Below are 13,524 nucleotides of genomic sequence, written 5' to 3' on the forward strand. Positions count from 1 at the left end.
GGGGGGGAGAGCGGGGGAGGGGGGGAGAGCGGGGGAGGGGAGAGCGGGGAGAGCCGGGAGAGCAGGGCAAAGGGAAGGGGGGGTGAGGGGGGAGAGCGGGGGTGGGGTGGGGTGGGGGGGGAGGGGAGAGCATCCCAAGCAGCCTCCAGGCTCAGCACAGAGCCCGATGCAGGGCTCCATCCCACAACCCTGGCATCAAGACCTGAGTCGAAATCAGGAGTTGGACACACTCCACTGACTGAGCCACGCAAGCACCCGTGTTTCTCTTTTCAATCGATGTTGTCCAGAGGTTTACTGCTTTTCTGCCCTCTATTTTTTTTTAGCATTTTTTCCCCATGGCATCGTGACTTTTTCCTAAGCATAAAGGTGCTGGAAACACTTAATGCTCGCGCCCTGGAAATGGCGGAGAAGTACCCAGAAGGCAGACGAGCACTGGCCGGCACCCCACCTCCCAGCGGCGGGTCCCCGTCAATGGTGCCGGGCCGGCCGCGGAGCCTCGGGTCTCCAAGAGGGGGTGAGTTCAGCTCAGCGGGTAGAAAAGCATGTTTTTATTTTCACAGCAACTCTGCCTCGAATGTTTGGGCCTTTTGAGCAGGGGGGGATTGAACCGAGGAAGAACGAGGGGACACCTTCCCTTCGTGAGAATCCTGCTCCTCACTGCCTGCCTTCCTCCTCGGGGACACACCCCAGCGGGAGGTCCCCAAGGTGCTCTGAGCCGCTGCGCGAGGCCCGCCCCTCCTCTACAGATGGTCACTCCGAGCTGGGGTGACCCGGCCTACCTTTGCGAAGGACTCAATGGAGTTACATTCGTCAAAGCTCTGGCAGAAGATGGTGGCCAGCCGCCTGTCCAGATCTTGAATTTTGGTCTCAAAATCAGCGTAATCGTCATCAAAACTCTGAAAATGAAAACACCAACCTGGGAAGTCGGCACGCAAAGCAGGGGGCAAAATGCTCGCTCTCCCCCTGACCTTGACCTCGACCCTGAGCCCGACCCTGAGGCCGCTGGCGGGATTCGGGGCTGAGCGTGCTCACTAATGTGGGGACGCCTTTAGAACGTGACCGTCTGACACACCCCTGCCCCGTCTCCCCCCACTCCTGGGGGGGGTCTGTCACGCATCCGGCCGAGGCCACCGACGTACCGAGTCTTCCGGGTCCAAGGGGTCATATTTACACTCGGCAAAGACCTTCACCAGCTCAAAGACCTCGTCGTAAATCTGAGTGACCAGGCTTCCAAGGATGTTCCCCCTCACTCCCCCGAGCTCGATTTTCTCCAGCTTCAGAAACTCAATCGCTGTTTTATAAAGATCCTGGGGGAGGAAAAACCCCAAAACCCCACCCAGTCATCTCCCTAACTAAACGCAAGGCACTGATCTAGCTCTGACTCCAGCAGGGAGGAGTCAGGGAGAAGAGCCCTGGGCCACAGGGCAGTGGGAGGGGGGCCCTCTGTTCGTTTCTTTTCTCCAAAGTCCTTGCTGGAACACAGAGGGGACGGAAGGAAGGGCTCCGGGGGTCCCCTCCAAGCTGTGAACACCGAGGAGGAGCGGGGGAGGAGGCTGGGCTCCACCCTGGCCGCAAGTCACCTCCGCACGAATCACGCTTTGCTGGGACCCCCCCTTCCTCAGCGGTGGGGGGAGGCAGTTAAAGGCACGTGGCCGTGAGTGTCTGATGGTCTGACTCGGTTTCAAATCTCTGCCTCCTGGAAGACCGTCGCCACTTAGAGCCCATCCCTGATGGGGTCCGGAAGGATCCCCCACGCCCAGAATGCCTGACCGATCCCTGCATGCAAATCCTACCGCCTCCGAGATGGGGGGTGGTCTCCCCGTGGAGGTCTTGGCAACTATTCCGGCGTCTGGTGGAATTCTGGCTCTTTCTTTCGGGTACCCCCACTTGCTCTTGATTTTGGCATTTACTCACACCCGGTCCACTCACATTACCTCCCCCTTCTGTGTGGGAGTCTCCGGTTTCCCAGGCCAGACCCCCAAGGCTCCTTGAGGACCTCACGCAGCCTCAGGCGCCTGACCTACGGCCGGCCCCAGTCAGCCTCCAGATGCCCCCTCCGTGTTCCAGCGGGTCCCCTAAGCCGGTGCCGTCTTTCCCAAACACCACCAGCAAAGTGCGCCCAACGAAAAGCAGGGACGTGGCCAAGCCCTAAGCTCGGGCTCCTGCAGCCAGGAGGAGGGGGTGGACGGCTCGGCTCTGTCCGGCTCTGAAAAGCGCCCCCCTTTTCCCAGGAAGCGCACCCTGATTCACAGCCTGTGATGTAGGAACCATGGAAGGCACGAGAAACGCTCCGGGCTGTAAATCTGCTGTCCTCGGTGGCCCTCGTCAGCCCCCTGGAAGCCACTGCTAATGGTGGACGCCGTCGGGGAAAAAAAAAATAATCAACACGCAAGGCTTGCAGGGTGACTTCCCGCTGCTCAGCAGTGGGCACAAAGCTGCCACGGCCACCACCACCATGGCCGGACCACACAGATTTCGAACAAAAAGCAAAACTTTCTTGCCCTGACCACGTCCATCTTTAGCCTGGGCTCTTCTCTCCAGAAGAAGCTGTTGTGAACCATTTAAAAATGTTCATCTCGGGGCGCCTGGGGGGCTCAGTTGGTTGAGCATCCAACTTCGGCTCAGGTCATGATCTCACTGTTCGGGAGTTCAAGCCCCGTGTGGGGCTCTGTGCTAACAGCTCGGAGCCTGGAACCAGCTTCCAATTCAGTGTCGCCTTCTCTCTCTCTCCCCCTCCCCACACTCTGTCTCTCTCAAAAATAAACATTAACAACAACAAAAAAAGCCTTTAGTAAAGTTCACGTGCTCAGTCATTCCATGTATCTGACGGGGCTGCTGCGCAGTCCTGTGTCCGCCGGCGCCACACGAGCCGGGCCCCGCAAACCCTCTCCTGCCGCCTCCCAGCTCCCGGGCTGGGCTCCTGTGGTGTGCCATCAGCCTGCTCGCGGGCAGAAGGCATGGGTGCGGAGAGAAGCAGCCCAAACGGGTCACTTTCGTTCCTGGCCGACAGCCCTGGGCATGGGGCGGGGCCGGGGGGGGGGCGGGCTGGCCCGTGATTCAGTTTCCCCACGATTCGGATGCTGAGGTGGGACTCTCATCCTACTGGAGGCTGTGTGCGGTGGCGGGACAGGGACCGGGACAGGGAGGCACGGCTCCGCTAAGGTGAAGGGAGCCTGAACCAAATTGCACCTGTACCTCAATGGTCTGGATGCGATGGAGGAAGGAATTCATTCTGGAAAATGCCAGGGAGGAAGGAAACTCCCATGGCACCGGCTCCTTGTCCTTCTGGGGGGAAGAGAGAGGGGCGGCCGTGGCCGTGCTTACCCCAAACACTCCCACGTGTACAGGTGGGGCTTGGGCAGAGCCCCCCCCCCACCCCCCACCCCCCACCCCCCACCCCCGCTCTGCGTCCGGCCGCACCTTAAAGAAAAGCTTCATGTTTGCGCAGCAGAAGTCGTAGGTGTGGTAAAGCCCCTTCAGGACGCCCACCGACAGAGAGATGCTGCTCAGAACCTCCTCCGTTTCGCCCTGCAAGCCCTTCAGCACCAATTCTGGGCCCAGGAAGTTGCGCGTCTGGGCCGGAGGGAAGGTGTTCCAAAGTTGTGGCCGAGCCCTCTGGACACCCTGCCCGCGGGCCGCCCAGCCGGCTGGAAACCACCCAGCACGGGGCCCGTGGGCCGCGGCGTCGGACACAGCAGCCGCCCCCTTACGCTCCTGCCCCAGCCGGCGGGCCAGCTGCCTCCCTGGCCCGGCCCCTCAGCCCTGCAGTGTAGGGCTGCAGCCCAGACAGAATCCGCTCCCCCAGGACTAGCAGTCTCCAGGGGCTGAGAGATGCAGTCCTGCCCCGGGCTGCAGGGTCTAGACCCGCCGAAAGGGAGCGGCCGCTCTGGAGGGGCAAGTTACCATCTCCACGATCAGGTTGCAGAACTCCTGCAGGATGATGATGATCCTGGAGGGCGTGTTGTCGTGCTCGGAGGTGGCCCAGATGAAGCAGATCGTGAACAGCACCTTGGCGATGAAGGGCGGAAGCTGGGGGGCGGGGGAGAGACAGGCGGGTGGGTCTCCAGGAAGGGAGGAAGAGGTGCCCCCAGGACCACACGGCCCGTCTACCGCGGCGTGGGGGGCCCCCCCTCCCCTGAAGAAAGGGGCCCAGCCCCGCAGGGCAGCCTTTGTGCAGCTGACACACCCCCGGGAAGTCGGCCTGCTCCGTCTCCTCCAGCAGGATCCGCAAGGGCTTCAAATACAGAACAATGTCACTGGCCTCCTTCAACCCTGTTTGCGGCAAGAGGAAGGGCTCGTGAGCCCGCCCCTGCGTCCACCGACACCTGCTGCCTCCAGACCCACCCTCCTTCCCCACAGGGAGCGGCCCGTGGGGAGGCGCCCCAGCCGCTCGCCCAAGGCACCGCCGCCTCCGGGGCTCACCTTCGGTGACACTCATGTACACGCTCTGCAGGGCCGGCCAGTAGCAGCTTCTGGCTTTTTCCAGGATCTCAACTATTTTGTTCACCTTGGGACTGTTCAGCTGAGAAAGAGAGGACAAGAACACCATGAGCCTTTCGAGAGAAACACGAAGACCCCAGGCCCTGCGGCTGCCGGAGCGGAGGCGGCCTCCACGCGGGGCGTGGGGGTCCCCGCAGAGGGGATGCACGATGATGAGGAGCCGTCTGGGGCCTCGTCACCTCGGCGGGGGGGAGGGGGGCCGTCACCTGCTCGTGGATGCACTTGAGATTCATCAGCCGCGCATCCCAGAACTCAAGCTCGACGCGGGGCAGGGGGTGCAGCCCGTCCAGCAGGGCCTGGGCCGAGTCTCGGCTCAGCACGTCCCGGATCTGGTGGGACCAGTCAATGACGATGGTCTCGATGGCGTGCAGCAGCGGGCTGTCCAGGGTGGACGCGATCCTGGAGAGAAGGTCGGGACCACACGCTCACCGCCACAGGCGTGGAGTCTTACCGGCGCTGCCCCTTCTGGGGGGGGGAATCGTCCCTCCCCGGGGCCCTCAGACAGCAGACCCCAGACATCTTGCCTCCCGTCCCAGGGGGTGGCGGGGGAGGGGGGAGGGTCCCCAGACCTCCCAACAGAGAGAACAAGCATGAAGCTGTGTTCCTGCCGTCCTTATTGCGGTCACACGAGGCATGTGCTGGGGGTCTGGTGGAGGACCTCCCGCACAGCAAGCCCCCGAGAGCCGTCACCCTCCGACGTAAGTGGAGCACGTGGTCAGCCCACAACAGCTCCTGGAGCCTCACGCCCCAGCCGGCTGAAGACGGTGGTAGGGCAGGTGCGAGGGGCCATCCCGGGCTTCCCGGGGCCTCTGGGACCACACAGCCTCTATTCGGATGCGCAGTCTCCACCTGCCGGAAACCCCTCCCACGCCCCTCAGGGCCCACGTCCTAAATCTGGAGATCCTGTGTCGCGTGGACCCGTACCCACGCGCAGTGGGGGAGGGGCTCTGGTGCTCCCTCCTGCCTTTGATCTCAGACTCCACGCCGGCTCACAGCACCCCATCCCGGCCGGACACCGGGCGGCTACTCCTCCGCCCGGCCCGGTGCCTGGGCCGTGCCTCCTACCTCTCCACGGACCCCGGCGCGCTGTCCAGACTCCCCAGGTGCTCCGGGACGGGCAGCAGGGTCTTGCCCCGGATCTTGCCCCCCATCACAAACATCTCGTTCTTCAGCTTGTGCACCTGCCGCATGAGGTCTTCCGAGACCACGCAGGGCCACGCGCTCAGGTTCTCGTTTTGGTTTAACAGAGAGTACAGCACCTGAAAGGCAACGGCCTTGGACGGCTGCCCACCTTGTCTCCTCCGACCCAGTGGCTCCCAGGAGGAAAAGGAACACTGAAGCCGTGCCGGGAGGAGGCACGGCGGGCAGAGGGGCGCAGACCCAGGACGGCGGCCCGCCAGCCACGGAGCAGCAGTTCACAACCCTTGCTGACAGCAAATGGGGCCCTTGGAGCTAGGCCCCCCGGTTCCCATATTGAAGCCCCAAACTCAACACCTTGGGGCGTGGCGGTCCTTGGAGATGGGCCTTTAGGAGGTGATGAAGTTAAAATGAGGTCACATGGGTGGGAGGCCCAAATCCAATATGACTGGTATCCTTATAAGAAAAGATCTGGACACAGACAGACACAGAGGGATGGCCCGGCGAGGACATCTACGGGACCAGGAGGGAGGCTCCGGAAGGAACCAGCCCCTCCCACGCCTGGACCTTGGACTTCCAGCCCCCAGGCCCGTGGTACCCGTCGCAGCAGCGGGAGCAGAGCTGGCGATGCCCGTGCCCTTCAGCTCCATGCCCATCAGGCTCCTCTTCCAGATAGGAGGCTGAGTTTGCACAAGGCAGGGACACAAGTCCCCATCTCACACATGAGGAGAGCCGTGGCCAAAAAGCAGAGTCCCTCGGACTTCTAGCTGGTGAGGCTGCCTGGTGGGGAGATGCATCGAACTGCACCCTGTTCTTGCTCTTTCCTTACTCAAAGTCTCAGAACTGGGGAACCCAACCCATGGTACTCCAATGGCCCCCACCTTCTGCAGCTGGGGGCAGGGGCGTCCCCAGTGCGTCCTGAGGCCCACAGCATTGTCTGACTCCGGCTCAGTCAGGATCTCACCGTTCGTGAGTTTGAGCCCTAGGTGGGGCTCTGTACTGACAGCTCAGAGCCTGGAGCCTGCTTCGAGTTCTGTGTCTCCCTCCCACTCTGCCCCTCTTCTGCTCACGCTCTTTCTCTCAAAAATAAACATTAAAAAAAAATGCAGATCCGTGTCTGCATCAGGGCTCCGTGCGTTTCTAACAGGCTCCCAGGGAGGCTGATGCTCTTGGCCCACGGGCCGCCCCGTGAGCGGCAGGGCTCCGGACCACACAACAGGGACCGTTCTGCTGGACCCCGGCCCCCAGGGCCTGCCCGGGGCACCCACCTCCTCCACGACAGCGATCAGCTGCTCCACGGGCGTGGGGCTTATGTCCCCGTACAGGAGCTGGCTCTTGTAGGTGTGCTTGCTGAGGGGCCCCTCGCTCTTCTTGATGAAGTAAAGCCCTTTGGACTTGAGGGCGGCAGGGAAGCCCAGGCAGGGGGTGATCAGCCCGGCGGGGGTGAGCGTCAGAACCAGAACCAGGACGTCCGGCTTCTCCAGGAACTCGGTGAACAAGGCCAAGTTCTCCTCGGCTCCCATCATCTTGCCCCACTTGTCCGGCTTGAACTTCAAAAAGAGGGCAGCGACCGCCTCTAGGTATTCTAACCTGACGTCGGGGGTGACAGTCATCGCGACGCCTCCTCAGGCCACACTCCCCGGCGGGTGCGCGGAGACACTGACGCAGCCGTTTGCTGGGGCGGCTGGCTTCCCACCGTCCCTGGAGCCCCGGAAAGTTCTGTTCGGACCAAGCAGCAAGAAAAGGTTCCTCGTGAATGGACGCTCTTCAGCCGTGCGTGGGCTGGGGGCAGGGAGGGACCCGGGGGCCCTGTCTGTCCCTTCTGCCTGGACTGGGGTCCCCCCTGCCCTGCAGGGGGCAGGACCCCACACGGTTGGAGTGCCCTTGTGCGACTGGAGACCCGAGAGCTAACAGCTGGGAAAGGGAGAGATGGGCGGCGGGGAGAAGGGAGGGCTGAAAACGATCAGAGCAAGATGGTCCTCGGGTGAGGGGGTGGGGGCAGGAGGAGACAAGGGTCAGGTTGAAGGGTCCGGGGGTGGGGGGGGAGAAATCACACCCAGAGCACAGGGGCGGGGCTCAGCAGGAAGCGGGGGCGGAGCCCGTGTGCAGAGTAGTGTGAAGTCTATCCTGTGCTTCAGGCCCTGACCAGGGCTAGAGTGCACCCCAACGTTTGCCCAGCTCTTGGGCCTCCCGTGCCACCCCCACCCCCCACCATGTGCTCACGAAGGGACCAAACTGTAGTTCCTCACAGACCCCCCCGGAAGCTGCTCCCGCCCCCACCCAGGAGATGCCCCGCCCCGTGGATCTTCCTGTGGGGGCAGAGCTCACTGGAGAACTTGGGTGGGGGGGGGGTCCCCTTGAAAACACCTTGATGTCCCGAAGGGCCAGGCCTAGGGTGAGGCGAGCAAGGCCCTTCCCAAAGGCACAGCATTTAAGGGACACCCAAACCTCAGAGATCAAGATAAAAAATACTTCGATATTCTTGACAGTCAAGGTCAGTGCAAGCAAGTTCATGGCGAACAAAAGGCCCAAGTTTCAAATGCAGCAGCTCTGTCACGAGGGCCGGCATCAGGGGGAGGGGAGCGGGGAGAGTGCTGTGGTTTTATTACTACCTAGGACACATGCAGCTCTAGGTTTCCGGGGGCCCTGGGACTTCCAGAGAAGACAGGCTGAGGCAGGGAGAGAACAGTCTGGAGCAGCTGGACGAGGGCCCCAGGAAGGCAGGGAGGGAGCCAGCAGCGGGCAGCCTGCACATCCCACCCAGACGCCCGCGGGCCCCAGTGAGCAGCAGTGTGGGCTCCCGGCACCCCGGGCACCCCTCGCACAACTAAAAGCTCACCAGCTGAGCTGCTTCAGTCGTAGGCAGGGTGAGCCTGCGGCCAGAAGGGAAATGGCTCCCTTCCCTTGAGGGGCTCCAACTGCCATGGAACTTCTGCGGGTCTCCTTGGCACCTGGGACTTCTAGAACCTTCTCCTGGGGACCTGAGTGGCCAGCAGTAGAGCAGTAAATGGGCAAACCTTCATCACCCACCACTGTGGGGAGGGCTCTTGGACTGGAATACTTTTTAAACTCCATTGAGCCATCATCTCGCCTTTGAACTGGAGCGTTCAGTCGGTTCTTGTAACTCCTACTACACTGGGATTTAGGTCTATTGTCTTAAGTGCTTGGGATTGGTCTTACCTCTTCCAGAATGCCTTTCTTCTCCTGTCTTGCCTTCTTCTGGATTAAATAATTTAAAAAAATTTTTTTCTGACATTCATTTTTTGAGAGACAGAGAGACAGTATGAGTGGGGGAGGAACAGAGAGAGAGAGAGCGAGACACAGAATCCGAAGCAGGCTCCAGGCTCTGAGCTGTCAGCACAGAGCCATTGCAAGGCTCGACCTCACGAACCACAAGATCATGACCTGAGCCAACATTGGACACTTAACCGACTGAGCCCCCCAGGCGCCCCTGGATCAAATAATTTTCCTTATTTCCTCCCCTCTCATTACCTTGGTTGCTATACATCTTTTTATTTTCCCACTAGAGGCACGGAGGCATCACACCATGCATCCCGACTTATCTCCTACACTATTCACTGCAACCCGATGATGAAGGTCAAAAAGCGGATTTCCATTTACAACATCAAACAAGTCTCCTTACAATTTCCAAGAGCATCAGAAAACAATGAAATACTTAGGATTAAATTTTAAAAGGAAGCACAAGGCTTCCATGCTGAAAACAAACAAGAAAACATCACAAAGAAATTAAAGACTTAGGTAGATGAGAGGCATCCCGTGTTGATGGCTCAGAAGACTTAATCTTGTTACAATGATTCTCAAATTGATCTATAATCGAGCAAGACTCAACACAATTCCTGTCAAAATCCCAGCTCCCTTTCTTGCAGAAATGGGAAAGCTTGTCCGTCCTATGCCAGGGAAACGTGAGGGGCCAAGAGGAAAGCCAAGACCATCTTGGAAAAGAACAAAGTTGGGGCGCCTGGGGGTCTCAGTTGGTTAAACGTCCGACTCCAGCTCAGGTCATGATCTCACAGTTCAGGAGTTCGAGCCCCGTGTCGGGCTCTGTGCTGACAGCTCGGAGCCTGGCACCTGCTTCGGATTCTGTGTCTCCCTCTCTCCCTGCCCCTCCCCTGCTCATGATCTGTCTCTGTCTCTCTCAAAAATAAATATTAAAAAAAAAAAAAAGAACAAAGTTGGAAGACTTGCACTTCCCAGGCTCAACACTTCAACTACAGCGATCAAGACGGAGCGCTTCCGGCGGACTCCAGATCGATGGGTTCCAGATCCACAGGCTCCAGATCCACGGGCTAGAGCAGAGAGCCCGGAAGTCATCTACAGGCCGTTGGGGTGAGGGACGCCAGGACAGTCCAGCAGTGGAAGCAGTAACTGTTCCAACAAATCAACGTCCAGTCCACGCGCAGGAAAGGAGTCACACCCCTGCCTCACACCGCCTACAAAAATTGACCGACAATGGATCAAAGACCTGAATGTACGAGTTACAACTGTAAAACCTTAGACTAAAAGGGGTAGAGGTCCACAACCTTGTGGGGAGCGATGGCTTCTTACATAGGGCCCCAAAAGCAGTAGATCAAAGAAAACAATGGATAAATGGGGCATCATCAAAATTAAGGCTTTTTGTACTTCAGAGGACTCTGTAAAGAGAAAAAACCCACAGAATGGAAGAAGGATTTTCACACCTTCCATCTGATAAGGGACTTGTATTCAGAACACACATATAACTCACAGCACAATAATAAAAATGCAAACAACACTTAGAAACAGGTAAAGGGGTCACCTAGGTGGCTCAGCCAGTTGAGCGTGTGGCTCTGGATTTCAGCTAAGGTCATGATCTCATGGATCAAGGGTTCGAGCCCCATGCTGGGCTCTGTGCTGACAATGGGAAGCCTGCTTGGGATTCTCTCCCCCCGCCCCGCCCCCCCCCCCTCAAAATGAACAAATGTTAAAATAAAAAGCTGAAGGGCGCCTGGGTGGCTCAGTCAGTTAAATGTCTGAATTCAGCTCAGGTCATGATGTTCAGGTCTGTGAGTTCAAGCCCCACGTCGGGCGCTGTGAGGACAGCTTAGAGCCTGGAGCCTGCTTCGGATTCTGTGTCTCCCTCTCTCTGCCCCTCCTCCACTTGCACGCTGTCTCTCAAAAATGAGTAAACGTTAAAAGATTTTTAAATAAAAAACTTAAAAAGAAATGGACAAAGGACACGGGTAGACTTTTCTCCAAGAAATACACACAAATGGCCAACAAGCAATGACCGGGTGTTTACATCGCTGGTTGTTGGGGAGCGAACCTGTGTGTGGCGCCCAGAGCCATCAGATTCAGCCAGGCAGCAAGCTCCCCCTGCCCAGCCCTCTGGGCGAGCCCTGCCAGCCCCCGCACGGGGCACCGCAGACCTTCCGTAACTATTACTGGAGGAACAAAGGCCCTGAGAAGTCCTGCAGCTAGGAAGTCTGTTTAACCGCATGCAACCCCGTGTTCCCCCAGGTGTGTTAAGAAGACGGCAGAGCCCTTCTTTCCTTGAAGCCCCGTCCATTGTTTGAGAAGCTAGATGCAGGTTTAGGGGGTCCAGGGTCTGCGTGTCCGTCAGACACAAAGCGCGAACACGTCCTGCTGAAAGTGCGGACCCGCAGGGACTCCAACCACAGCCCTAGGGCTCCAAGGTGTGCGCTGTGCCTGATGCAGGGGGGACACCGTGTCACGGAGCTTCCTGGCCGGTCACTCCTGCGCCAAGGGGACAGAGGAGGACCCACTTTCTAGGCGGCACAACAAGCTTTCGATGCAAACTCCCTGGCCAACAGCAGGCCCTTTGGAAAAGGCCAGGGAAAGTGTGGCGCTTCCCGACCAGGAGATGCCCCTGGGAGGGGGGGGCAGTGCGACGGGTGGCTGGCGGCGACCCTTCGCACGCGGGGCCCCCAGCAGGGCTCATCAGCCCCTCGCTTCCTTTGCGGACAGTCACGGACCAGCCGAGAAAGCACACCCGCCACTTAACATCCCCAGGGAGCCCTTCCTCCCGGCTGCAAGTTTCACAGCAGCTGTGACCCGTCATTAAACAAAATTGCAGGACAATTTTCTCCTGCTGGGGACGCTTTCGGACAGCAGGAGGCCGGCCATCTGGTTCCCGTCAGCCCTCCCTGCCCGGCCCGGCCCTGACACACGTCCTCCTGCTGCGTTCGGGGGGGGGGGGGGGGGCCGGGGGGACAGTCGGGCTTTGTCCCCCGGCACGTCCTCGCCCTGGCACTGGGCAGAAAGGGAGGGCTGGACGCGGCTGCCAGGCTGGCCCTGCGGGGGCCTCTCCCTTGGTGACGAGGTCGGTGTGGCCAGAGAGCATGGTCTCCGGCCTTCAGGTCGCCCCAAGCATAGGCACCGTGGAGGCCTGGGGGCCTTTCCTAGTTTGGGCCCTGGGGACAGCAAGCCCGGAGGCCCCAACAGGCGTGAAGGAAGCGTGTGGATTCCAAGCTGTCCAGACTGGGAACGGGGCAGCTCGGGGGGAGCACCTCGCAGCAAAACCTGCCCCTGCCCACCCCGGGGGGGCACAGTGGTCCCTACGGAAGCAGGCGGGGGACAGACACGCCTCACGCAGGCTGGCTCCGGAGGAACAGAGCCGCCTGCAGTCCGAGCCGAGAGAGACGGACTCTTCGGGCTACGGTGACGGAGGAAAGTGCCAGAGCAGCTCCAAACAGAGCAGACACAGCGGGGCGTTTTCAGCCCCGAGCAGCGAGGGGTCCGTGGGTGGGGATGGCCGACGGGAGACCCCGGGGCAGGGGTTCATGCTGGAGGCAGCTGAGGACCTCGACGCCGAAGGTGGGGGCCCAGGAACTTTGTCAGACGTCCATGGCGAGTGGGCGGAAGGGGAGGCGATGGAGCAGGAGTCCTCCCTGAGACCGGCTGGGGCAGACCCGGAACCTGGGCCCCAACGCCGAGAGCGCTCTGCGGAACCCGTCCACAGCTTGAGCGAGGAGAGGTCTTCAGGCCTCGGCCTCGTGAGGGGGTCAGAATTTGGGGGAACAGGAGTTGATCCTCGGGGCTGCAGACAGAGGGGTTCCCTCCCCCAGGGCTCGGGGTGGACTTCAGCAAAGCCATAGGGAACTTTGAGGGACAAGATTTATCATTCGCAAGTCCTAGAGGGCACGCACAGCGAGGTCACAGGGGATGTGTGTGAGAGGGAGAGAATATGAATGTGGACCCCGAACTTTCCCTTTATTAGGGTCCAAAGGTGGGGTGTCTGGGTTTGGCGGGGTCACTCACTGTTGGCTAACTTGACGCAGAAGAGTGGAATTAGGGTTCAGGAGAGCGGAGGCCAGGGCTTCTGAACGGGGGACACCAAGTGGGGGGCCTAGTTCCCCATCTCTCCGTTCTGCTCAAGGCCTGTGACCCGGCAGGCAAAGTGCTCCTTTAGGACCGATGGCTTAGGGGTGCCTGGGAGGGGGGTCAGTCGGTTAAGCATCTGACTTCGGCTCAGGACATGGTCTCACAGCTCGTGAGTTCGAGCCCCTGGAGCTGCTTTGGGGTCTGTGTCTCCCTCTCTCTCTGCCCCTCCCCTGCTTGCTTTCTGCCTCTCTCTCTCAAAATAAGGACACTTAAAAAAATTTTTTTTAAATGACAGACGGCTTACAGCTGGTGCCTTGGCGTCAAAGCTTAATGTCAGGCACTTACCCCGCGTCTCCCCGTCCCGGCCAGGCCCCTGTGTTCTCGAAACTGGCGGTGAGCTACACGAGCCTCCTGCTCCCCGGCTGGCCCCAGGCTCAGCGCGCTCGGAGCCTGAGGCTTTATCTCTGCTTAGAGCGCGTGAGGCGTGAGGTCCCTGCACCAGCAGCACCTGGAGGGAGGGAGGGCGGCAGGTTCTCGGCGGGCGGCTGGGGGCGGGGCTGCAGGTTC

At 60.0% G+C, this 13,524-nt stretch overlaps 1 protein-coding gene across 1 annotated transcript in view; it reads right to left on the minus strand.

The window, feature by feature from the left end:
- Positions 1-8,541, minus strand: part of DNAH17 (dynein axonemal heavy chain 17) — a 96,711-nt gene extending 88,170 nt beyond the window's left edge. The window contains exons 1-11 of the mRNA XM_029927093.1: positions 8,477-8,541; positions 6,906-7,356; positions 5,566-5,759; positions 4,707-4,899; positions 4,423-4,522; positions 4,187-4,272; positions 3,904-4,029; positions 3,421-3,573; positions 3,196-3,282; positions 1,140-1,307; positions 780-896 (exon numbers count right to left, since the gene is read on the minus strand). Of these exons, the coding sequence (XP_029782953.1) occupies positions 780-896; positions 1,140-1,307; positions 3,196-3,282; positions 3,421-3,573; positions 3,904-4,029; positions 4,187-4,272; positions 4,423-4,522; positions 4,707-4,899; positions 5,566-5,759; positions 6,906-7,250 (1,569 nt within the window). The 5' untranslated portion in view covers positions 7,251-7,356; positions 8,477-8,541. The remainder of the gene's footprint in view (positions 1-779; positions 897-1,139; positions 1,308-3,195; positions 3,283-3,420; positions 3,574-3,903; positions 4,030-4,186; positions 4,273-4,422; positions 4,523-4,706; positions 4,900-5,565; positions 5,760-6,905; positions 7,357-8,476) is intronic.
- Positions 8,542-13,524: the final 4,983 nt, after the last annotated feature.

Source organism: Suricata suricatta, chromosome 17 (genome assembly GCF_006229205.1).
Source record: "Suricata suricatta isolate VVHF042 chromosome 17, meerkat_22Aug2017_6uvM2_HiC, whole genome shotgun sequence".
Lineage (NCBI taxonomy): Eukaryota > Metazoa > Chordata > Mammalia > Carnivora > Herpestidae > Suricata > Suricata suricatta.